Genomic DNA, 26,644 nt, shown 5'->3' with positions numbered 1-26,644 from the left:
AGAAAAACTATACATAAACACAATACACACATATACATATATGCACATCCTATCAAATAAATAAAACAAAAAGTCTTACCTCTGCTGACATCCATGGCATATAATTCTCTTAGTCCCAGGTCATTAAGAGATTTTGTCAAGTCGAGGGGCTCCTGAGATTGATAATCCTTCAACAACAGCGTATGTAATGGATCAAACTCACATTTGCTGCATATAATGGGGGCTAGTTCTTGGAGTGACGCATGTGGGCTAACTCTCACTATTGCCTTCTGCGTTTTCTTAAAATTGATCACTACTCTCACAGTTTTCTGAAACACAGATTAAAGCCATAGTTATACCATAATATACTGAAATAAACATTCTACAATGATGTCTAGAGTAGTGAGAAATCTACAAGTATATATTCATACAATACACAGAATTTTCTATTTTAGTGTAAAATTTTTATTGATTAATGTTACTTCCTAATCCAAATCAGATTCTTAGAAACAGTTTGCTTATTAAATATAGATTAAATTCACAACCCTTGTACAGTAAATAAGTCGATTTAAATCCAAAAAGAAACAGATATTTTTGCCTTGTTCCTTAAAATATTTACTTTAAAATTAACAAACAGACATAATAATACAGAATTATGCATGTTTTATTCTATCCTTTATTTGTGGAATATTTACTTTTTAATAGTTTGTTAGATGTCCAAAAAAAGGGTTGTTTTTAAAACACTAACGTTTTTTAACTTCTATTTGAAATAAGTTAAATGAGACAATCCACGCAAATAAAGTAGCATAGTGTCTGGCACATAGTAAATTACAATAAATAAACATTAGCTATTATTACTACCTATTGTTGCTATTATTATTACTACTTTGGCTAATTTTAATATATTAGTAACTAGTATTAAAGTGTTCCTTATTTATATATTTAATGCTACTAATTCAAAATTATTGAGATTTTAAGCATCTGATCATTTTAATGCAACTGAATTAAATCCTATATATAAATAAAACTTTGAAACATGTGACCATGCTAAGTGAAATCAACAGATTGCAGATCCTCAAAACTTAACATATATTTATAAAACTGAAACACCACATATTATGCCATGCTATTGCATAAATAATACTATCTCGATATCTAGGTAAATAGCAAACATATCTAGATATAAAGTTTAATACCCGAATTAATATTTAATATTCAATCACATTTTATAGAAAGCAAATATGTTTTAGGATTGTAAAAAAAAATTACCTTTATTTGTAAAAAATTTTTAAAGAAAATGTGAGAATATGTGCATTCAAGTCATTTGTAAATAAACTATTAATATATAAACCTTTATATGTTTCCTGAAGTTAAAAATGGTCGGTGTTGTTGCTAATGAAAGAGTATTTCTTGAAACCCATAAGCTTCTACCTCTATTGCTTATAAAAAACAATTATATAAAGAATTGATGATATTTGAATATTGTGGTTAAAATTTTTGCTTAAAATCCATACATTACAGAAAACTGAGCCATTGTATAGCTCAAATGAAAAATAACGTATAAGTTAATAAATTACAACCACCACTTGCCAAGTAAATGAAGCCAAAAATATTTTAATAAATTCTTAAACAAATTTATTTCCTTTTTTTTAGTTTATTTAGAAAATCATAGAGATAGAAGTAATGAGCCATGGAAGACGTGAGCCCATGCTGCCCAGGAAACAAGGTACAGAGGCAAAATAAGGGGAGAGAGATGGAGATAAAGATGAATTTTCATTAAAAAGTTCTAAAACCTTCCTTTACATTTAAAATGTGTTTTAAAAGAGTAGATTGAAATACATATATATAAATGTATGATTCGTAATTGTCAGATTCTAATATTGACATATAGATCACTTTAGAGCATCTAAAATCTAAAGTATTTCCCAAATTCTACTTAACCCAAGGATCAATAACCAACTGAATCCTAAGCAAAGTGGTCTATGGAAATATGACAGTCATGTTCACATCAAATTTGACCTTGAAAGGCAATTATATTTTATTTATAATAAACTGAAGATAATGGTTGGAAAAGCAACTTAGTATTGTAGTCATAAGCTATAAAAATATACAGTGAAATTCTTACCTCTGGTATTATAGGTGTAGGTTTTTTCTTATCCAAAACTTTTGGCCTTAAAATTACTTTCTCCACCTCCAACATTCCTATTGGTGTGTTTGGCTTAAATTTAATGGGGTTCTTTTCAGCTGACAGCAGATCGATTGTGTAACTTGATGGATTCAAGTGATACTGGGCACAGAGGAATATCAACAAGTCCATCATAGGTTTACTGTAAAACATAAGTAATGCTGATCATAAAACAATTTCAGCTACTGTTAAAGTTGACTGAGGCACTAAATCACTGTGTAAAAGCCCTATTTCCATGGGTTGAGGTATAGGTTGATGAGTTTTACTTAAGGGTAAGCAGGTGGCCACTAATGTTTCCACTAAGATATTTAAATGTCAGTAAAAACAAACAAACAAACAAACAAAAAACACAAACTATTCTTCAATCTTGTAACTAGAGATATGAATCTGGCTACTGGCTTTCAGACAGGAAAATGAGGCTAGGAATCTTCCTACTTAGTATGCCAATTTTAATTTAGTACATCTGTTTTCATATGCACCTAATCCCCATCCTCCTAAATGGAGTTCCCAGGTTTTTAGCTTCTCTGGTTCAGTTTTTCCAGAGAGGCAGTCTCCCACTAAGGAAGGGTAGTTGTCTGACATTGTGTAGTGTTGGGGTCAAAAACTCGTAAAGATTCCCAAACCGTCCCCCATGTTCAGCTCCCTACCTCAACCTCAGCTTTTGGTGGTTTTTGCCCAACCTCATTCCAATCTCCATAGGATAAAGAGGTATGCTTTACAATGGTACCCTCACTGCCATCCTCCCCCCCTACATACAAGTGGTACCCTATTATACATCTATCAGGGAAAATGAATAAAAAGACTTGAAGTCCCTCATTAAAAAAATGTTCTCTGGAATAAGTTTTCAGTCCTCAAAATATGTTCCCTATGTCTTTATTAGATGCTTTCACAATAATATTTAGAAATTTTATGTCCTTCTCTTGACATAACATGCTCATACATAAATTTGTTTACAGCCCAAATTTTTGCTTTGGATAGTACATACTAAATTTCACATAGAGAGAGACTAGCATAATGGTATTATTGAAGTTTACGATAACAGTACTCTATGTGAGCAATTTGATGTTACACACCAATTCTAGACTTGGAAATGGTGCCTTCTTTTTCGGATAGTAAAAAAAGTTAAGAAGGATTAGGCAATGTCTAGGTAAATACAATCCTATATAATAAAAGCATAGTATGCAAATTGCCCCCTTGACTGGGAGTTTGTCTGAGTTTGACCAGGGGGCAGGGCAGGCAGGGGGAAGGGAGTGAGGCCCCAGCCCACAGCAGGTGGCTGGGGGAAGGGAGGGAGTACCCCGCTGGGGACCAGCAGCCGCTAAGGACCCTACCAGTTCACGAATTTCATGCACTGGGCCTCTAATATAATTATAAATACAGTTGATCTGGAAGAAGAGAGAACTTTCACAGCCAACCTAATGGAACACTGTCCACTGCTGTCTCTGAGTAAATGGTGATATGTTAGATTATAGATCTCTTTCTCTCTCTATATATATATAAACGTGTCAAGTAATACATATGAAAACTAAACTTACATTTTGAACATCGTTTCTTAAAGGTGTAGTTCTTTAGAATTTAAAAAACTAAAATATTCAGTACTTTAGAAATACACATTACAAGTTAATAAGGCAAAAGTATCTATTGATGTGAAGTTTGTTTCTGTTTGGTTAATCCCTATTTTTTTTTTTCATCATTTGATACCTTTTTATGTACAAACATATAAACATTTAAGGAAAAACTTATTTTCCATTTTTAAAAGATAAAAACAATTTAACACTTTTTATATACACTTATTATTTAACCCTTCTGATATGCCTTAATGAATTATTGTTTTAATCTGTGAGACATTAATTTTCTCATTTAATAGATAGGGTGGATAATGGGCCAAGAATATTATAAAAATAGCCTACTGCCTCAATCAATTTGGTTATCTATAATCTGTGGATGAAAAGGGGTTCTATGGAATGTTACCTCACAGGGTGATTAGACCATAAATTCCTATCTGGGCATATCTTTGTCTTGAGCAAGCCCTGTCCATTGCTTTTATGCATCTAGGTTAATACACCTTTGAAATAAGCATAACTACCTTCAGGAGAGCACATAATCTTAATTATCCTGTAACTCAATCCCTGCCTTGCTTTCTCCCACCTTCATGTAATCCTCTTTAGGTTCCCTCCTTAATTTTATATGCATAAAAGAAACTGAAAAACTGTCAATTCTCCAAAATATTTGAGATTTTGCTTCCCTGTAATTATCACCAGTTGTAGCTTAAATAAACTTCAATAAAAATTCTCCAAAGGTTTAGATATTTCTTACACTGACAAGTCATTGCACACTATACCAGATTTCATGGCAAAAAGTTTTCATGCTGACATAGAGCTATATCCTGACCTTTGAACTCAACACTACCTAAATGTTTTCTAATAAAAAACACCTCTTTAAAAGGCAACTAATAATCCCAGAACTCTTTCTGACTTTATTATCTCATTCTGTAATTCTAGGTTCAAATCTTTATTCAGTAATTCCAGAAGTCAATTTTGTCTTGAAAATATTCTCACTCCCTGAAAGATAAATGCAGTAGACCAGAACGTTCTACAACAGACACAAATACAGATGGGAATTTAATACTACATCTAATAATGGTATTTCAAATTTCTGGGAGCATAATTAAATTTTCAACAACTGGTATTGGGAAAACTGACTAGCCATCTGATTGGAAAAAAAAAAAAGAAAGGTTATGCATTGGTCTTTCCTCTGCTCAGCTTCCTGTCGGCAGCCTCTACAGAGAATAGTCACCACACTCATGGTCAAGATTTTGCGCTCAATAGCTCAGAGGCCCCAAGCAAACTACAAACTGTGACAAAAGGTGTGGATTCTAGTTTGCACAGATTGAATTTGTCATAAATCTGCCAAGTCAAGAATCCCAGATAAAGTGTTTCAGCCTTCACCTGCAGATCAAGAAAATAGGTGGGATTCATAGCATCCTCAAAACTGCATATTGTTACCAGAATAAAAAGTACAAAAATACATCCATATTGGGAAAAAAGATGTGATAAAGATGCTTGGATTAGAAAAGTGCATATTCCTCAAGTTCACAAGAATATCCCTCCAGTGAATGCAAAATTGAAAGTGGTTAAGCATTTCAAAACCAAGCCCCCGAGGCTGCCATGAGGACTTCCAACAGAGCAGCACATGGCTCGCAGGTGCCTCACGAATATCAGGGAGGCAGGAATGCATCTAAGCCCCGTGGACCAGGAAGCAATGAAGTCCTGATGCCAGAGCAGTTTCAAATTAAAAAGTACAAGCGTTCTCATTAAAATGCATTTAAATGCTAAAAAAAAAGTTATATATCTACTTTATTCCTTACACTATTACAAGCTCCACGTAGACCAGATATACAAATATGAGGATACAACCCTGGGGGGAGGGGACAGAAAAGAAATCCATCTTCATGTAATGTATGCCCTGGAACACTGCCCAAAGAACTTTCTGGAAGGATAGAAATTTTCTATATCTGTGCCGTTCAATGCCATGGCCTCTCACCGCATGTAGCTATTGTGAATGAGAAAGAAACTAGGAAGTGAATCTGACAAGCTCAGTGACCAAAGGTATCCTCACAGCATGACCTGAACATAAATTACTAACTGGGCAGGTCATGAGGGTAGTCACACCCCAGGCCTATAACTTCTTTCATAAATGGTTTATTTTTACCTAGGCAAGTCCTGTCCATTGATCCTGTGCATCTAGATTAACAAATATTTGAAATGCCAGAATAATCCCTTCTCAGACCCCTCTAACCATCCCCAAGGGCACACATGTTCTTGTTGCCCATATACCATCCCTATTTACAGTAAATGTTCTCTCCATTTTACTTTTTATCTAGTCAGATTTCTCCTCCTTAATCTACCATCAGTGGATTTCATGTAATCTTCCTTACTTTCCCTATTTTGATCCCAAATGCATAAAGAGAACTGCCAAACTGCCATTCTCCAGAGAATTTTTGAGATCTTGCTTCCAGGCATGTCCTCAGTTTGGCTCAAATAAACTCATAAAATTTGTTGTATGTTTGGACATTCTTATATTAAGCAGTTGAAATACACTGAGCTAGTGGACTAACAAACTGAATTTTTTATTTCATTTCATTTTATTTAAATTCAATTTAAATAGCCACATGTGGTGAGTGGTCACTGTATTGGATGGACAAGTGCATTGATTCTTAAAGTGTGATTCATGGACCAGTAGCATCAGTATCATTGGGAACTTGCTAGAAATGCAAATTGTCCAGTCCCAGGCCAGATCCCTGAATCAGAAAATCTGGGAGTGAGTCACAGCAATGTGTGCTTTGACAAGCACTCCTGCTAATTCTAATGCATACTATAGTTTTTGAAACAGTGATCTAGAGAGAAAAGGATAAAGGAACAAGTCAAATATGCAGAATATCAGATAATGATAAATAGAATGATGAAAAATAAAATAAGGAAGGAGGCTAGGAAATGTTCTAAATAGAAAGATAACATTAGAATAAAGACCTAATGGAATGAGATATCTGGGGAAAGCATTCAAGGCAGAACTAACAAATGCAAAGGCCCTGAGGCAGAAGTGTGCTCTACCTGTTTAAGGAAAAACAGAAACCATTCAGCTACAGGGAAGACCTAAGAGCCTGGTGAAGACTTAGAATTTTACTGAGTTAGAAAATCACTGAAGAGTTCTGAGGAGTGGTCTACTTTACATTTAAGAGGATTATATTCTGATTGTTGTATTCAGAATAGCCTAGGGAACAGTTACAAAGCTATTGCAAAAATGTAGGTGGGAGAGGGTGGTGACTTAGCCTAGTCAGATTCCATGTATATTTTATAAGGAGCTGATTAAAGCCAATACAGGATTAAAGCCAATGCAGGAAGAAAAGGGTAAGAAGATGCAAGAGACAGGAGGAGGAACTACTAGCCAGTGGAAAAAGACCAGGACTGCAGGGACACCACAAAGTGGCAGGGTTGCCCAGCCAGTGTGGCTCAATGGTTGAGTATCGACCTATGAACCAGGAGTCACGGTTCCATTCCCTGTCAGGGCACATGCCTGGGTTGGGCTCAATCCCCATTGTGGGGTATGCAGGAGGCAGCTGATCAATAATTCTCTCTCATCATTGATGTTTCTCTCTCTCTCTCCCTCTCCCTTCCTCTCTGAAATCAATAATATATAATATAAATAAATATATATATTTAATATCAAAGTGGCAGAGTTGCTAAAAGGGCAACAGGAGGCCTGAAATGTTCAGTTAACTTATTGGCTATGTGATATGCTTACTAACTTCTCCTTGGTGGCCCACAAACCATCACCAAAGTCCTGGTAGATTTGGGAGGAGTTAAATCAAGAAAAGAAAGAAGATTTAAAAAGTTAAAGACTAAAATATAAGAATCCATGAGTAATATATATGTAAAGTTAGAGCCAGAGGTGGCTCCAACAACATAAACCCTTGGGAGTTTACAATAATATTATGCAGGGGCTTGAACATTCCACAAAAAGTAGAATAGGGGTTCAGGCCAATTTTATCAAGACCTTAAGGAGCAGAGTGACCTCAAGATGTTATCTGGGTTCCATTTATACCTAGATCTGAATTTCTCTTTGGAAGGACCACCTTTTAGCAATTCTTATTCCCAGGGCCTAATACAAAGTGAGGTCAATGTCATTGAAGGAGGAATTTATAGGAACCAGTGATTATTTATCTCTAGGAAATTCTACTTAAGCATCCATGAGTTGAAACACACAGCAATGTATAACTGAGGTTTTGTACAGTATCTGACACAGAAAAAGGCAAAGTTGTTGAAAAGAGGTTCATATGCTTTAAAAACCATATAGTTGTGAAAGCTGTGTTGTTTTGTATTTTGGTTTGTTTTTATTTGTTTTTTTAACAAACTTAACTAGTAGCCTTATTGTGTCTAAAGCCATGACATCTTTACAGAGGCAGGATATAAGCATTTAGTTGGACTAAGATCTTTTCCAAAACAGCCTCGGATCAGTTCAAATGCTCGAAGTATTTAATTGAAACCTCAGCATTTGGCACAAAAAACACGGATGACCCTGACCTCGATGATTTTGAGGGTGAGAATTACTGACTACCTAGCTCTGCCATAAAGGAGCCATAACACTATCAAAGTAGGACATTAATATTTAAACTGACCCTGCATTCAACTAGTCACAAAATGCACCCACAGAAAATGAACTCATCTCTTGAGGATAATAGTTATTTAGAACTATCCACCCAGATGCCAGATTACTTCTACCAAAAACAACAATTTTGGTTTGTGGATAATTATTAGGAGCTGATGTGTCTAACAGAAGTTGGCCAGCAGTTTTGACCACGGGATCACCACAGGAAGGATGCTTGTCTTCCTGTTTGCTAAGGCAGGAGCACAAGCCTGCAATCCACCTGAAACATGAGCCAAAATATTTACAGTTGAAAAGGATTGGCTAAACTTGATCATCACTTCCTCACTGAGCTAAGAAACAGTCTTCCTTCTCTATACTACCATATCATTTTGAATTTTAGTTTACTACATTACTTAACAGAGTCTTCTTTGCATTCATATTATTTATAGATTTTTTCTAATTTTTAAAAAATATTTTTATTGATTTCAGAGAGGAATGGAGAGGGAAAGAGAGATAGAAATATCAATTATGAGAGAGAATCATTGATCAACTGCCTCCTTCATGCCTCCTATTGGGGACTGAACCTGCAACCTGGGCATGTGCCCTGACCAGGAATCAAACCGTGACTGCCTGGTTCATACATAGGTCAGTGCTCAACCACTGAGCTACACCTGGTGGGCTATATATTTTTTCATTTATAAAATAATGTTTTCTTGAAAGGCAGATTTTTAAAGACTCTTTGAAATGGAGAAATCCCTATGAGATCTCCCACTTCCTTTTATAAGTTACATGACCAGATGATTAAGAGCATGTATAGAATTAGGAAGCAGTAAGATTAGAATGTTCTGTCTCCTAAAACCGTACTCCTTCAGCCACATGGTAGCAGAAGTCAGGATGCAGGATGGGGCAGATGGTTTCAACAAGCTATAGGCTATCTGCCACAATTTTACTTCATAGATTGATGACATCACTAAATCACCCCCTAAATCTGCTGGTGATGCTTTCCGCATTTGTGACACATATTGAGGGTATTCTTGTCCTAGTTTTGGTACCTGCTACATAAGACAAGACTTCCACTTTTGTGTTGTAAAGATCCCACTGTGTATCAAAAATGCAGGTCATGGTTCACCAAAGAGCTTTCAGATTAGCAAGATGTACAAACAGCTGCCTCGGTGAATTACCAAACCCTGGAGGTGTTGAAGCAAAGTCACCTATCAATAGGGTGGCTATGTAATTTATCATTTAGTCTGGGACACCCGAGAGTGAAGGGGGCACTATTAGTAATTACTCTGGGATAATAGGTACAAATAGGAACTGTCATAGGAAAATGAGGATGCATGATGATAAGTACTTACCATGAATAGATTAATTTCAAGCATCTGATAGCAGGGTGAACTCTATGAATAAAAGTATTCCTTATTATGATTCTTTAAATCTGCCCCCAACACCTAATAAAATATTTTACAGACTTTCAATAAATCCTCAAAACAATTGAGTTGAATTAATTCTATCTGTCCCTTATAAATGCATACTGACAAACCAATTATACTTAAAAAATGATAGTATGGAGATTTTTAGAACATTCCCTATTGTTACTGATGTTTATCTATCTTATGCTAACCCACCTAATTAGTAATGAGTTCAAGGATGTGTTAAACAAAAATGACCCTTGTAATTTTTCAAAGTCTGCTTTTTTCCAATAGGTGGCACTCTACTCCATGTAAAATGCTCTTCAGCTCATTTGACTCACTAGTGCCAGTCAAGACCTTGTTAAGTATTAGTCTCAATTTACTATAAGTCAGTGCTACTGAACAAGCTAATCAGGTCACAAATCACGTGCAACATGTCTCTGGATCATTTTACAGGCAAAGGCCAGAGAGTTAAGGTGACTTTGAAGTCACAGAACAAGATATAGAATCAACCATACCTGGGATTTCTAACTTCAAGTTCTATGCTTTCTTTATTTGTGTTTCATTCTTGGCATTCTCGGATTTGCTCAAAGTGAAACAAATTCCTCTTCATGGTAGGAACATAAGAGAGAAACCTCCTCCTGTTGTACATGGTGTTACTTCTATTCCCTCTTGTAGGAGAGAGTGTGCCAGTGTGGCCATAGAATGCTCTCCCATAGGCTAACAGAGAAGATTAATGTCACTCTTCTATCAAGTTTCCCAAATTGAAATTTATTTAAAGTTGTCCCAGAGAAAGAGAAAAGAGGAAAAAGGAATGAATAGTTATTCAGTGAGGAATTATCACATACTGGGTAGGACCTAGAGTGATATAAAAATGTACTCACATATTTCCTTTTTCTCTTTAGTGAGTAAAACCATTTAGCTTCTGAGATCCTTCATCTAATCATCCTTGATGTCAGGATACATAGAAATGCACAAGAGTTTTTAGGCTGGCACTGTAGCCACCCTCAATGTAAACAAAAGATTGCAAAGGCAAGATGGCAGACACAGGGTGACTTTTGATCATTAAAGCAGCAGTATCACTAAGCTCTCATACCAAAAGATTGGTAAGCCAGCAGAAGACTGACAACCTAACTCAAGATAACAAGTTTTTAAATTTTCTCCTAAGCATAAAGTCTATTATCACCTCTAACCTTATTGTGTTCCCTGATCTGAATAAGCTCTTTGGTGAAAAAAATCAATGTACAAATAAGTGGGTTCTCCCAAGGCTAATGCGGGGCATTCACATTCTCACAGATGGAACATTCTGAGCACACCTCTGTGTGGTTTACATAAGATGACACGGAGATGTTCTAAAAATTTTCCCCAAAAATATATTTTGGAAAAAAAATATACAATGTTAAATGAAGCATGTATGTTTTCTAAATATTTATTTTAGTGTAATGTTGATACTATTCTTCAAAGGAGATTCATAGGTGTACTATCAAAATAAATATAATATGCAAGGAATATTTAAACAAATTAAAAAAAGATGTTCTCAAAAGTTATATTGGAGATCCTTCACAGTGACGTGAGAAACTCTTATCAAAGAAAACCTTATGCATTTAAACTTATTTAAATTCCTCTTCCCTAGTCCCTGCCACCCAATTCCTGTATCATACTGTTGAAATGTTTCCTATTCCATTTATAGTAACAAAGCCAGGAAGAAATTTAAATTATAATATGTGTCATGGGACTTCATATTAGATAGCTAACATTTTTTTTTTCCAGAAATAGAATATATTTACCTATTTGAATGTTTTTGTTGTCATCATTAAATAATGAGGGTTCTTTTTTTCAAACAATGGGCCAGCAGTAGCTGCAACATTCAAGATACCTCAAATCAAACTTTTAAAATATCCCAAATTGCGTTCCAAAGTATCTAGAATCACTCCTAAGAAATCCAGAATCACACTCCTAAAATATTCTACCTCACAAAACCACTTTTAATAATAAACAATATTAAAAATTAGTCATAGCATCTATAAGTTGTCATTCCTGAATTATGAAACTATTAGGAAAAAAGTCACTAAATCAAATCCCCTCTTAAGAACACTGATACAGCCGAAACCGGTTTGGCTCAGTGGATAGAGCGTCGGCCTGTGGACTGAAGGGTCCCGGGTTCGATTCCAGTCAAGGGCATGTACCTTGGCTGCGGGCACATCCCCAGTGGGGGGTGTGCAGGAGGCAGCTGATCGATGTTTCTCTCTCATCGATGTTTCTAGCTCTCTATCCCTCTCCCTTCCTCTCTGTAAAAATATCAATAAAATATATTAAAAAAAAAAAAAAGAAGAACACTGATACAGTGCTCACTTTGGCAGTACACATACTAAAATTCGAATAATACAAAGAAGATTAGCATGTCTGTTGTGCAAGGATGATACGTAAATTCGTTGTGTTCCACATCCTATCTAATAAAAGAGTAATATGCAAATTGACTGTACATCTGCTACACCCACAAGCCACGCCCACCAGCCAATCAGGAGTGAGTATGCAAATTAACCCAACCAAGATGGCTGTGGCCACAGAGAGAACAGGAGGCTTGGGTTTTTCTGGCAGTGGAGGAAGCCAAGCTTTCCACCTGCCCTGGCCTGCCTTGGCATCCACTTAAGGCTACAAAGTTTCACTTATAGAAGATAGATAAATCCCAACAAAAATGGTGGCAGCCATGGAGCTGGAGAGAGCAGGAGGCTTGAGTTGCCCCAGGCGATGGAGGAAGCCAAGTTTCCGCAGCCCTTGCCTGCCTCCACTTAAGGCTACAAAGTTTCAATTATAGGAGATAAATAAACCCCAACAAAAATGGCTGCAGCCACAGAGCAAGCTGGAGGCTTGGCTCCACTGAAGGCTACAAAGTTTCAATTATAGAAGTAAATAAATCCCAGATACCAGGGCCTCCGCTTGGGTCACCAGGGGGAGTGGCCAGCCTGCAAACCACCACAGGCCCCTCGCCCAGGCCGCCCCACGCCCCAAGGGTACCCCCACCCTGATCTGGGACACCCTTCAGGGCAAACCAGCTGGCCCCAACCTGTGCACCAGGCCTCTATCCTATCTAATAAAAGAATAATATGCAAATTGACCATCACTCCAACATACAAGATGGCTGCCCCTATGTGGTCAAAGATGACTGCCCCCATGTAGACACAAGATGGGCGCCACAAGATGGCCAGCAGGGGAGGACAGTTGGGAGGGACCAGATCTGCAAGGGAGAGCAGTTGTGGGCGATCAGGCCAGCAGGGGTGGGCAGTTGGGAGGGACCAGGCCTGCAAGGGAGGGCAGTTAGTGGTGACCAGGCCGGCAGAGGAGGGAAGTTGGGGGCAACCGGGCCTGCAGGGGAGGGCAGTTGGGGGGAATCCAGGCCTGCAGGGGTGAGCAGTTGGGGGGGGGGCAGGCCTGCAAGGGAGGGCAGTTAGGGGTGACCCGGCCTGCAGGGGAGGGCAGTTAGGGTGACCAGGCCTGCAGGGGAGGGCAGTTAGGGGCAAACAGGTTGGCAGGGGAGCAGTTAGGCATCAATCAGGCTGGCAGGGGAGTAGTTAGGGGGTGAGGGGCAATCAGGAAGGCAGGCAGGGGAGCAGTTGGGAGCCAGCAGTCCTGGATTGTGAGAGGGATGTCCAACTGCCACAGGGATCTGGCCTAATTGGGCAGTTGGACATCCCTCAAGGGGTCCCAGATTGGAGAGGGTGCAGACTGGGCTGAGGGACACACATACCCATGCACGAATTTTGTGCACCGGGCCTCTAGTTTTTATATAAATGGCTAATCACAGGGTTTTACACCTGGAACTAATATAACATTGTACATCAACTGCAATTTAAAAAATATTCAAAAGAAAACACTGATATGAAACAAATTCTACTCTCAGAAAACATTTTCAACCCTAAACCAATTTTAAAAAGCAATCAGAATTTGAGGCATTTTCATTTGGGGTATTCTTTCTTTGCTCTCTACTTAAAGAAAATGTCTTTGTGAGAAGAACCTGGGAAAGCAACCAGAGCCCATCTAACTATCTCTTCAAGGCATACCATTTAAGTTGCTACCTCTGTCTCCATATAAAGGATTAGGGAAACAATAGTCATTTTAATGAATTTATTAAGTGGCAATTACATTGCATAAATATATGCTAAGCACTATGAAGAAAAGTAATGATGTCCACATGTATCTTTTGGTTTATTCAAGAAGATATGACACACATATTAATTACAGCATAGAACAATATATGATAACCATCAATAGTATATAAAGTGTCAAAATAGTTTGAAAGTCATAGGTAACAGTTCAATCTGGAGAGATCAGAGAGCCTTTATATAAAAGCTATATAAACTAACTGGAAAAATGTGGGTGGTACAGTACTCCACATGGAAAAACTTTCAAAAAGGCGTGCAGGTGGAAAACGTAGAGTATCTGTAAAACAAGAGTCATGAGGCTGAAGTTCAAGATATTTGAAGGGAGTAGTGAAGGAAAAGCCTATTTAATTTTGGAAGAGACAATGAAATTTGCACTTCCTTAATTTTGTATTGAATTGCTATCCCTTCCCTGCACTGTGTGTGTGTGTGTTTGTGTGTAATATCAAAGATAGTGCCACAGCCCTAACTGGTTTGGCTCAGTGGATAGAGCGTTGGCCCGAGGACTGAAGGGTCTCAGGTTCAATTCTGGTCAGTTGCAGGTGAGATCCTTGGCACAGGTGGGGTGCATGCAGGAGGCAACCAATCACCAATCGATGTGTGTCTCTCACATTGATGTTTCTCTCTGTCTCTCTCCCTCCCTTTCACTCTCTCTAAAAAATCCATGGAAAATATCCTCAGGTGAGGATTAACAACAAACAACAATGAAAAATAGTGCCATAACAGAGTGGTGGTTAGAATAATCTGAGGGTGGAGGGTAAATAAAGAGAGCTCAGGGTTAAGGAAAGAAGTTCTCAATAGAAAATGAAAGAAGCCAGTATGTGCCAGGCACTGATAGTATTTCATTTAATTCTAATGACTCAGTTATAAAACATTTTATAGATAAGAAAACTGAGGCAATTCAACAAGAGTTGGCAGCCCAGAAATAAAAAGCTGATTGATGGAAATTACTCAGATTTAGGGACTGGGGAGGCAAACCTGCTTGGAAGGTGAGAAAAGATAGGAAAATCTACAGCCCCTGTAAACACAAAGGTAGTGGAAATGACTATTGCAGAATCCAAGTTAAATATGAAGAAAAATGCAGCAACCTGAAAAGCAGTCATGTTAGACTTAATAAGGAGGATGAAGAACAAATGACTAAGAAAGAGGAGTGGATAAGCCAGATGTCAAAAAGGTTGTGTTCAAAGAGGGACCCTAGGGTCTCAGTAATGGGACAGCTTTCCATGACGAGATACCACCATCCTGGGGGAGGGGGCTTTAGACTACGGGTGTTGATACCCAGAGTTAAGGAAACAGAAGAAAAGTTAGCTTAGGATAGCATGTGGAAAAGTCTACAATAATTATAATGGTAGACAGGAGAGAGAGGAAAACCATGATTCTAATACTAAAGTCATTGAAGTTTAAAAAGAAATCTAAAGAATGCAGAAGACTGATAGCAGAGAAGATGGCAAAATAAACATCTGAGCGGTGCATCCGGGAAGAAATGTTGGAGTGCTGATAATGAAACTATCATTACCTGTCAGCGTCAGTGAAGAATCAAGAAAAATGCTGACTTTTTAAAACTTACTTTAAATACAGAAAAAGAAAAAAAAAAAGAGAGGAATTGCTGTTATTACCCCAGCCACATCCATTGTCATTATTTTAAAAGCATGGTAATGGTATTGTTTCAAGGATTGAAGATGATGGCCATTGTCTCTAACTTACAGGACACCTTCTCACCCAGAAGAAGCACAACCTGCGGGTGATTACCTGCATCTGAGGTAGAAGTCACAGGTTTTTCAACTTCCTAAATATGGTTCAATGTGTGATCTCCCAAACTGTTTTTAATACAAAATAATTGGCAAAATGCAACTTACTTACATTTAATGAGAATTTAATACTCAACAGAGTATTGTTTGCCAATGCTGAACTTTTCTATTTTCATATACTTTCAATAATTTGTAAAGTTATGCATAGCCTTGATGATAAATTTTAAGATTAAGGTTCTATTGAATGAGTTTCTTCTAGATAAAACCACATTGTAAGAATGCAATACCCAATATGTTGCTTACTTATTCTTTTGGTCTACAGACACAACACACACACACACACTAAGGTAAAACTGCTTAAATTTCTAAAACAGGATTCCTGATAACAAATGGGTGGTTAAAGGTGAAAGGTGGAACAAGACCAAGCATACAACTCATGTAACTTTCCACTTGAAAATGAAATGGAAAATTACACTTGGTTTCATTCCATTTTTCCAACTATTATATAGGTATTAAAAATAACAGTTTCCTAAATCACATCTTCACTTCTTGCTGGGTTATAGTTTAGTTTTATATGTAGTAAACTTATCCACAGTTTTAAGAAATTAATTAGCCATTCAATTGTGTAAAAAATCCTGCTTGTTTCACAGATAGACTTATCTGTTTTTGATAAATAGGAAATCATTACATTTTAAGAGTAGTTAGTAACTTCTGCAAAATCAAATTCAGGGAAATAGCTTAAAAGAAAAAACATAATTTGGAGAGGAAGAGAAAGGGTTTTCTTATGAGTCACTGGCTTGCTTTTCTAAGTCTTAGAAAATCAATACAACTGAGGACTGTTCCTCTGGGAAAGGCTATTTTTTTAAAAAACATATTAAATGACTAACAACTATAAAATAGTTCTAAATGTTAAGAGTCAGTTGACTGGGACGGTGGAATTCATAGTACTGATATTAAAACATTGTTAGAAAAAAAGGTAATACTTTTAAGCATTTTTTTTTGATAACCAAACTGAGTGATGAAGTATTTTGTCAAAGAAAACAAATCAAGAAATATACAGCAGAGGATTTGAATGACAGCAGAAAGGAAGTCCCGGTGTTGCATTAGCTCCAGCATACCTGCCATGAACAGTTGTAGATTTGATAATGTCCCCAGGTAGAACCACTGCGAGTTCAATGTCTTTATCTATCATGCTTTCTTTCTGTTCCATGACGAAAGCAGAGGATTCTACAGCATCATCAACTGGAGAGGCATCAGGGGTTTTGGTCTCAGCTGGAGGAAGGGGTGCCTTGGCTTTTGGTTTTCTCCTAAAATAAAACAATGGCAGAAAATGAAATACATGTATTTTCAAAGTAAATTTCTAATGTGATCTAAGTTAATAAAAACACAAAATGTGTGTGCATATATGTTTTTCACATCTAGAAAATAATGCACCAAAATGTTAACTGTTAGTTTTATAAGAATAATGAAAATAAGGATTTTTTTTTTTTGCCTTTTTTGTCAGCACTTTTTTTGTTTGTTTGTTTGTTCTCAACAATATGCCTAAGTTACTTGGTAATAAAAAGAAACAAAATAATAATGAAGAGATTGATATTTGCCTCCATTAATTCAATTAATGTGTGCTTACTATAGCAAGGCAAAAGTATACCAGTTTCTTTGATGAGATAAATTACACTGTCTCCGGGTGGAGATCAGTATCTCAATCACATACTCATAATAGCTCTTAACTTTGTGCCTTTCATTCTATTTGTTTCCAGTTGTGTCTTCTGCCTCTCTATCCAGATAAACCATACTTACCCTTCGAAGTCCAACTGAAACCCTCTCCCTCCTGCCCCTTACACAGTCTCTCCTTATAGAGTACATACAACAGATTCCATAAGTGTAACATATTTTTTTTCTGGGTACCAGTTTCATTTCTCTACCTACATTTACAACTCCTGAGGAGAAAAAAAAAAAAACATGTTGTATTTCCCACTGCACTTAGCAATGACCAATAAAGTTTGGTTATTTGATAAATTATATTTCTGTTTCAATGAAAAATATTACAAATAATTATTTGAGTAAATATATTTCAGTACCACTTACTAGAACAAGGCTTTAACAGATTTACAGCAGAAATAGGTAGTATACATCCTGAAAAAATTTACATGGGCCAATTCAATGATTTGATGGGTTGAAAAAAAGTGAAATGTAAATATAAAATAACTGTAAGTAATGACATATACATTTTTTAAAGTACTGCAAGTTAGAACTTTTTAAAATGTTACCTTTATAAAAGGCTAATTGCTTTTGGAAAAACTACTACTACTGCTTTCCATTCAGGAAAAATACAAATTTTTAATTCTTCCCTCTCCCCATTTTCTAGGCAATAATACAAATCAAACCAGTAAAAGGGCTTCTTTGTAAGTAACTATATAACATCCAGTTCTTCAATATTTTCAAAATTTACTGTCTCACAAATACAAGCACCTTTATGCATTCAGCATCGTGAAAAAACGGAAGTGAGGTTCCTCCATCTGTTAATTTTCTAAAATAATAGGCCTTAGAGTATAATTGCAAAGATATATTGAACTTTAGAAAAGATTTGAAATAAATATTTAAAAGTGTTAAAATAAATAGAATAAATTCATAAAATCTATATGAAGAAAAACTTGAACCAATTTCAAAACATCTTTAATCTGCAGATGTTGACCATTCACATATTCACAACCATTTATTCTGTAACAACCATGTGGCAGACTCAGCTAAACACTGGGGATGTAAAGTCAATATTGAGGCAGGATAGTAAGAAGCTAGGAAGATTCCTTGGCAAGAGGAATAGGGAAACTGAGACACATAATTCAACAGGCAGTTTGCAGCCATCTAGTAAATCCTATCTTCCTTAACCCCCTGAACTGTCCCAAGCTCCCCCTTTTCTCTGACTTCTTAGTGAGCCAAAGCAGCTCAGCCTAGGCCAGTGGTTGGCAAACTGCAGCTCGCGAGCCGCTCTGTTGACTAATGAGTTTGCCAACCCCTGGCCTAGGCTCATTTCCTTGCCTAGTCCCTCTCCTGTTACCCTAGCCCTAGGCCCTTCCTTGTTTCACTGTCCCCAGCGTTAATAAACGTCCTCTAAAATTCACCTGGATTCATGCTGTGAAATTTTTCCTGCACAAAGTAAAGAATCCACACACTACCAAGCCTGCCCCTAGGCAGACACACTAAGGACCAGGTCCCCTTTCCAGTAACAATATGACCCAGATCCTACCCCTAAAGGGTTTGTGATCCAAAAGGACGGTCAGATATGTACAAAATTACAATAAAATTTGATGACTGCTCTAATATAGGAAGGTATGCAAATGGTACTGCTAAAGCTCATAGGAAGAGAAATTTCCTTAGGAACCCAGAAATGTTTTACAGATGGGGAACAGTTGAGTTGGGGGAAATGAATAGAAACACAGGAAAAGATAAGAAATAACTGATATTTCAGGCAGAGGAAAGTAAAAGGACTCAGATGACTAATGAGTCTCCAACTTAACTTCCAATTCTTCTTCCCAGATTCTCCAAACAAAATCTTTTCCGCTCTAAGCCTTCCCATCTCAGTAAGTCACAATTATTTCAGTTGCTTGGGCCCAAAATAGCCTCTTTCATACACATGCAACACAATCCATGGATAAATTTTCCCAGTTCTATATTGTATCATAAATAGACCCAGAACCCACCAACTGCCCTTTTTACCAAACACCTCTGTTCAAGCTGCTAAGCCTCCCTGCTTCCAAATGCTGTCCTATTGGATTCTGTTCTCCATGTCCCAGCCCAGCAGCTGAAGTGATTCTTTTAAAGTGTAAGTAAGATCACTGCGCTTCTCACACCCTCCCAAGTCTTCGGACCTCACCAGGACAGCATCTAGAATCCTGTCATGAGTACGCCCTGTCCTCTGGCCTCTCCAGTCTTCTTGCTCCCACATTCTCCCTGGGCTCACTGCACTCTCATCTTATGACTCTTACCTCTTCCTTGAAAACACCTAGAACATTCCTGATTCAGGACCCTCTACAAGGTTTCCTCCTGACCTTAAGTTAACACCTCTATTTATCGGCTTTACTTTTTGCCTTAGGGCTTATCAGCAAGGAATGTCCTGGTTTATCTCCTTCCATTAAAGAGTAGGGACTTGTCTCTACTGCCTGTGTCACATGTTTGCAAATGTGGAACAATGCCTGCCACATAGTAGCCACTCATATTTAATGAATGAATGAGCTCAATGAATACTATCCACAAAAGATGAGATACTTAGGCATATAATTGAGAAGGAAAAAAGTTCTTACCACCAAGGAAGAAAATGAATTTTCATATCAGAATTACTTGTGTTGGATTTTTAAAAATAATTGATTCTATTTTTTTTTAAGATAAGTATTAAAAAATACATACTGAGCCAACTGGCATGTCTCAGTAATTGAGCATCAACCTATGGTCACAATTTGATTTCTGGTCAGGGTACATGCCCAGGTTGTGGGCTTGATCCCCAGTAGGGGGCCAGCAAGAGGCAGCTGATCATTGATGTTTCTTATCTCTCTCTCCCTCTCCCTTCCTCTCTGAAATCAATAAAAATATATTTTAAAAAATACACACTGGATTTATTAGCATGGGATAACTGGGAACTTCAGTGCTTTGAAAGCGTTCCTAGGGAAGGCCAGGAGAGAAGCCCAGCTGCACAGGCAGGGCGGCAGAGCATCAGGGACAACTTTGTCCACAGTGAACTTGGCTTTCAAAAGGATGGCAGTGAAGGAAGGTCTGACAGGTACTTCCTCCTGTCACCATGGCCTTCCTATAGCCTGCTTTCATCATTCCAGGCACCTTCCCATCTCCAAGTATTGCTCATCCTGGTCTGCACCTGAATGCCCTCCCTCCCCATCCTTCTGCCTTTGTAGGTCCAGACTGAGTCACAATTTCTTGGACTGTCGTCCCTGTCTATGGCACACTACAATAAACTCCTCTGACTCACAGTTTTAATGTTCTGTGTATGTGGCCCTGTCTTATTTCCTAAGGTTCTTTGAATCTGTGATGAAAACCCATCTCTAATTACTAAAGATAAGTCTACTTTATAAAAAAAAAAAAAAAGAACAAAGAACTAGTTGAAATATTATTTACAAAGAACTTCTGTTAAGAACATCTTTTAATGTTCCCTGGTATTACTTCACATAATAAAACATTTGTTACCTTGGGTCTTAAAAATTAGAAAGCATATTTGAATCAGACCACCACAATGAACTAGAAATCATGGGGAAGATGTAATGTGTAAGTAATTAAATAATGAATACAAAGCAAAGAGTGGGTAATCCTGAAAATTCAGAGCAATGAGAGCAAGCTCAAACTAGCTCTGTGGAGTGTGGAGGCAGGTATCAAGGTATATTTCAAAGAGAAGAAATGTATGACTCAGCTCTTGAAAGAAAAGTAGAATTTAGACAAGCAGAACCCTGTAGGGTCAATTATATGTTGGTTTCCAACTGTGATCCATTTATATCAAAGTTAGGAATGCGTCTACCTAGTTAAAGTTTGCTGACTACATAGCATAGACTAGTGAAAAGAATACCAGGTAGAGGCCTGGATTTGGCCTGAGTCCTAAGTAGCTTTAGACTTCGTTAACTTATTCGACATTTTATTCACCAATGAAGATTTAAAGATTGATCTACTGACATTTCTCCCAATGTTCTTGATTATACTTTGAAGCAATAACAAAATTAAATGTCACCCAAAGTCAAAGATACACTGAAAATAATCAAAAGTTATAACCTAATCTAAGTGTAAGAAAGTAAAAAAAAAAAAGTAACACATCAACATGCAATAACAAGTATAATTTACTGCTTAAGAATACTTGTTTTCACTAATATTTTAAAGTCACAGTAACTGCCATTAAAGTCCCTGTACTCTTTCAAAAAAGAATGTTTGGGCTAGTTCTCTTACCCAAGGGATTTTCACATAAACTCTTCTTTCCCAGTGGCCTAGTCTATCAGTTTCTACTCCTCAGAGGCTCCTATCTTTAACAATAAACAATAGCAAATTTCACACAAGGGTGGATAGAGAGGTTATACTGAAAAGCTACTCCAGACAGAAAATTTCTCTAGGTCAGAGCAAAAATTCATTAATCAAGCCTTAAAAATATTGGAACTATCTCCTAGTTCCAATACATTATCAAGTCCTGTGAATTCTTAACTCTAAAACATATCCACAGTAATTATTGCTTAAGTAAGTCATTCCTTTATCACTTAAAATTATCTCAGTATTATATTCAATTTCCATAATAAAAATGAAGGTACAATTTCACATCTACACTAATAAAAGAGAAACATGCAAATCGACCATACCTCTGCTATGCCCACAAGCCACACACACCAGCCAATCAGGAGTGAGTATGCAAATTAACCCAACCAAGATGGCAGCGGCCACGGAGCTGGAGTGAGCAGGAGGCTTGGGTTGCCCCTGGCGATGGAGGAAGCCAAGCTTCCTGCCCGCCCTGGCCAGCCCTGGCCTCTGCTCAAGGCTACAAAGTTTCAATTATAGAAGATAAATAAATCCCAGATACCAGGGCCTCCGCTTGGGTCACCGGGGAGCATGGCCGGCCTGAAAACCACCACAGGCCCCTCGCCCAGGCCACCTCATGCCCCAAGGGAACACCCACCCTGATCTGGGACACCCCCTAATCCGGGACACCCTTCAGGGCAAACCAGCCAGCCCCCACCTGTGCACCAGGCCTCTATCCTATCTAATAAAAGAGTAATATGCAAATTGACCATCACTCCAACACACAAGATGGCTGCCCCCATGTGGCCAAAGATGACTGCCCCTATGTGGACACAAGATGGCTGCCACAAGATGGCCAGCAGGGGAGGACAGTTGGGAGGGACCAGGCCTGCAAGGGAGGGCAGTTGTGGGTGATCAGGCCAGCAGGGGAGGGCAGTTGGGAGGGACCAGGCCTGCAAGGGAGGGCAGCTGGGGGTGATCAAGCCTGCAGGGGAGGGCAGTTAGGGATGACCAGGCCTGCAGGGGAGGGCAGTTAGGGGCAATCAGGCTGGCAGGGGAGCAGTTAGGCATCAATCAGGCTGTCAGGGGCGTGGTTAAGGGGTGATCAGGCTGGCAGGCAGAAGTGGTTAGGGGCAATCAGGAAGGCAGGCAGGCAAGCAGTTGGGAGCCAGCAGTCCTGGATTGTGAGAGCAGTTGGGAGCCAGCAGTCCTGGATTGTGAGAGGGATGTCTGACTGCCCTCGAGGGGTCCCATATTGGAGAAAGTGCAGGCTGGGCTGAGGGACACACCCCCCCCCTGTGCACAAATTTCATGCACCAGGCCTCTAGTTACACAATAATACACTAACTAAAAATATCAAAACTTAATTTTAATGCGGAATTCAATTGGCATCCTGTTATTACTACTGATTGGTCTTTTTATTATTTGATTTACAAAACTCTTCAAAAATCATTTGTCCATGATAATTATTACTCCATCCTGTCAATATTAACATCTTAAAATAAATGAAAAGAGGGAATAAAGTAACAGAAATCTATTTAAATAACCCCTTCTTAGTTAGAGAAAAAAAGTTTTAAATTACATGAGTTATAATTACATCTTAGTAAGCCACTATAGTCCAATGGCATCACATGTGTTTGCTGCATTTATATAGTATTCTTAGAGATTCACTCAGAGAAGTACTATACAAAAATACAGCTTCAATATTAGAGACAAACTATAAGAATGGAATTATAAGTGTTAAAACAATGGGCACTCAGTGGTTAGAGCCTCACACTGTGCACCCAAGGGTCTCAGGTTCCATTCCTGGTCAACGGTATGTACCTGGGTTGTGGGTTCACTCCCCACTCCAATCAATGTGTCTCTTTAACATTGATGTTTTTCTCTCCCCACTCCCTCACTTTCACTCTCTCTGAAAAGCAATGGAAAAAAATATCTTCACGTGAAGATTAATAAAACAAACAAACAAAACAATGGACATTTTAAGTATTACATTTTAATGACCAAAAGGAAATTTAACAGCCACCTTCTTTCAGTATAGAAGACTATCAAACAGAAGGTGCCTTGTGATAATTGTCCATGAGGCAGTTCTTCAAAATAACTGGCCATGTTTTGATGGCCCCTAATTTATGCATTTCAATTGTAAAGTAAAGACCAGTTTCTCAAAAACAATTGCTTAGTCTCTCTCTCTCTCTCTCTCTCTCTCTCTCTCTCTCTCTCTCTCTCTCATTAAATAAAACAAGAGAAAATTTTATTAAATAAAATTTGTTCCAATGGTGAGCATAACATTTTGCTATTTGCTTGAGGGAATGCAATTAAGAGCCTAAAATCAAACCAGGGTGAATATATCCAGTGACCTTAAAAGATAAGCAAAAATGAAAGGCAACAAGGAGAGGCCCAAGGCATTATATGACTCTTGACAGACATTTCTCTTGTCAAGGTCTCCAATCACCTGTGTATCCCAATGTAATAGATGTTTATCTGTCTAATCTTGGTCACATTTCAGTAAGCGCCCAAGTTCCAATGACACATTTAACAGCTGCCCAAACCCTCTGCTTGGGATTCTCTCTCCCTCTACTTCTTTCTGTGGCAACACTGTTTCTGCTTTCTTCACTGTCACTCCTCAGTCTCTAATGCCCTCATATCCCTGCCTGATTTCTAAATGCTGGAGCACCCCAGAGCTCCTTCTCTGCTCCTTTCTCTTCTCCTTCCACAGCCATCACCGGCAGGTGATTTCATCAAACTCAGTGGCTTTAAATTCCATCTACAAGCTGGTGACTCTCAACTTCACATCTCCAACACTGACCTATTTATTGAGGTCTGACTTATATGCCCAATAACCACATGGTCAGCTCCATTTGGATGTCCCATAGGTATCTTAAAACCAAACTCTTGATTATCCTCTCCACTCCCAATGCCTATTCACATCCAAACCTCCCCCAGTAACCTTCCCACCTCTGCCAATGACTCGACACTAAATACCACCCCCTTAACTCAAGCAAAAGTCTTAGGCATAATTTGATTCCTCTTTCTCCCTGTCTCCTAGTTCCAATACATTATCAAGTCCTGTGAATTCTTAACTCTAAAACATACCTTACTCAGTGTACTTTTCATCAGTTCCTCTGCTGCCACCCTGGCAATTAAGACAACATCTCTAGCTTAGAGGGCTCCAATAGCCTCCTTACTGGTCTTTCCTATATCAGTCAGAGTGCTCTTTTAAATATGTAAATCAGCAGTGTGGTGATTGTGGGACAGGGGAGTGTGGAAGAGGGCATAGAGGGGATAAATGGTGATGGAAAAATAAAATTAAATTAAATTATACACACACACACACACACACACACACACACACGTGACTCAGATCATATCTTTGATCCTTCAGTGGCCTCTCATTACATTGAAAATAAAACCCAAATTCCTTTCCTTGGCTTACAGATCAACTAGCCTGGTGTTCTCAAAGTGTGAACAGCACCTCGGAACTTGTTAGAAATGCAACTTCGCAGGCCCTAACCCTGATTTACAAAATCACAAACACTGGGAGTAGAGCCCTGCAATCCACATTTGACAACCCTCCAAGTGATTCTGATGTATGCTAAAGTCTAAGAAACCACTGGCATCTGCCAACTTCTGAGCTTCCCCTCCTATTTCAACTCCTTGTGTAATTCACACTGGCATTCTTTCCAGCCTTCAAACAGACCCAGCCCCTTCACAGCTGAGGGACTTGCCCAGCTGTTCCCTTTGCCCAAAATGCCTTTAACCACAGATCTTCCAATGGTCTGCTCCTTGAGCTCAGAGTTCAGATCAAATATCTCTTCCTCATAGATATTCTCTATCCACTCAAAAGCGGTGTCACCCCTCTCAGCACACCCTTCACATAACTTACTTTCCCTATCTCACATTTATCACTATTGGATACCATCCTGGTTACTTATTTACTTGTTTATTACTTGCCCTTAGCCTCCAGAATGAACATTCTCTGAGTGCTAGGACCTGGCTTGCCTCATTCTCTGCTAGCACCTGGAACTGCAACAGACACAGTTAGGGTACTGCAATAATGTTTGTTGATTTAATTGAGGGAGGTAGAAAGGGAAGGTTATATGAGTCCCATGAATTCATATGACTCTAAGAACTTGGTGGCTTTCTGAGAATCAAACACTTTTGTAACACAAGCTATTTTGTGGCTAATGAGAGGAATAAGAAGTCCAAAGAGATCCACACGAGTAAAAGTATTCAATGCTCAGGAAGCTTCTAAATCCAATGCCTATTTGGGGTTGGGGGTGGGACTAGGGATTAAACTGGGACAGACTGACTTCTAGGGTGGAAAGAAACATCCTTTGCCCAGAGGGAATTCCCATTTGAGAGTCAGAACTCAGATGTCCTGGCTGTAGCTTCCCTTGCCCAATGAGGATCATGATTAATGTGAGGAAAGAATAACCTAATTCTGTGTTACATTTTCACTTGTAAAAGTGGAACTCACCTTTCCATTACATTTGACATAACACACCAAATACAGAGGCCCTAGGGGGCGTTCTTCACATCACACCAAACATGTGTTAAATGCTAGTGCCTTCGAGTTTCAAAGTTCCAAAAAAGGACTCACACACACGTGGCTTTTATTCCATTTTACTATTATACTATCAACAACAGCTAACACCAGGGATGCTGACTACGTGCTGAAAATTGTCCTAAGTCACAGCATTGTGTGAGGAAAGTGCGACCATGCATCCCCATGTTTCAGGTGAGGACACCGAGGCACAGAGAGGTGAAGGAACTTAGCTGTAAGCGACGGAGTGGACATTTAAACCTAAGTTGTCGGATGCTAAAGCTTCTTCACTATTACATACATTGTCCCTTTGGGAGCTGAAACATTCATACAAAGTAAACTAACAACAACAATGAATGCACAAAGCCAAGTGATAGAGGAGGAAAAAAATAGCAGTTACTGAACATCTCCTGCTGAGCACTGCACTAGTGCTTTTTTTCTTTTCCTACATTTAATCTCATGAGGCAGTTGCCACTGCACTTAATCAG

General features: G+C 38.3%; 1 protein-coding gene across 4 annotated transcripts in view; it reads right to left on the bottom strand.

The window, feature by feature from the left end:
- Positions 1–26,644, bottom strand: part of COBLL1 (cordon-bleu WH2 repeat protein like 1) — a 157,275-nt gene that overhangs the window by 49,353 nt on the left and 81,278 nt on the right. For all 4 annotated transcript variants that reach the window (XM_080669244.1, XM_080669245.1, XM_080669246.1 and 1 more), the window contains 3 exons: positions 16,741–16,929; positions 2,105–2,306; positions 80–308 (listed from right to left, as the gene is read on the bottom strand). In XM_080669244.1, the coding sequence (XP_080525370.1) occupies positions 80–308; positions 2,105–2,306; positions 16,741–16,929 (620 nt within the window). The remainder of the gene's footprint in view (positions 1–79; positions 309–2,104; positions 2,307–16,740; positions 16,930–26,644) is intronic.

Source organism: Plecotus auritus (genome assembly GCF_963455305.1).
Source record: "Plecotus auritus genome assembly, chromosome: 5".
In the NCBI taxonomy this organism is placed as follows: domain Eukaryota; kingdom Metazoa; phylum Chordata; class Mammalia; order Chiroptera; family Vespertilionidae; genus Plecotus; species Plecotus auritus.
Note: the sequence above shows the minus strand (reverse complement) of the source record. Positions and strands in the feature narration are given on the sequence as shown.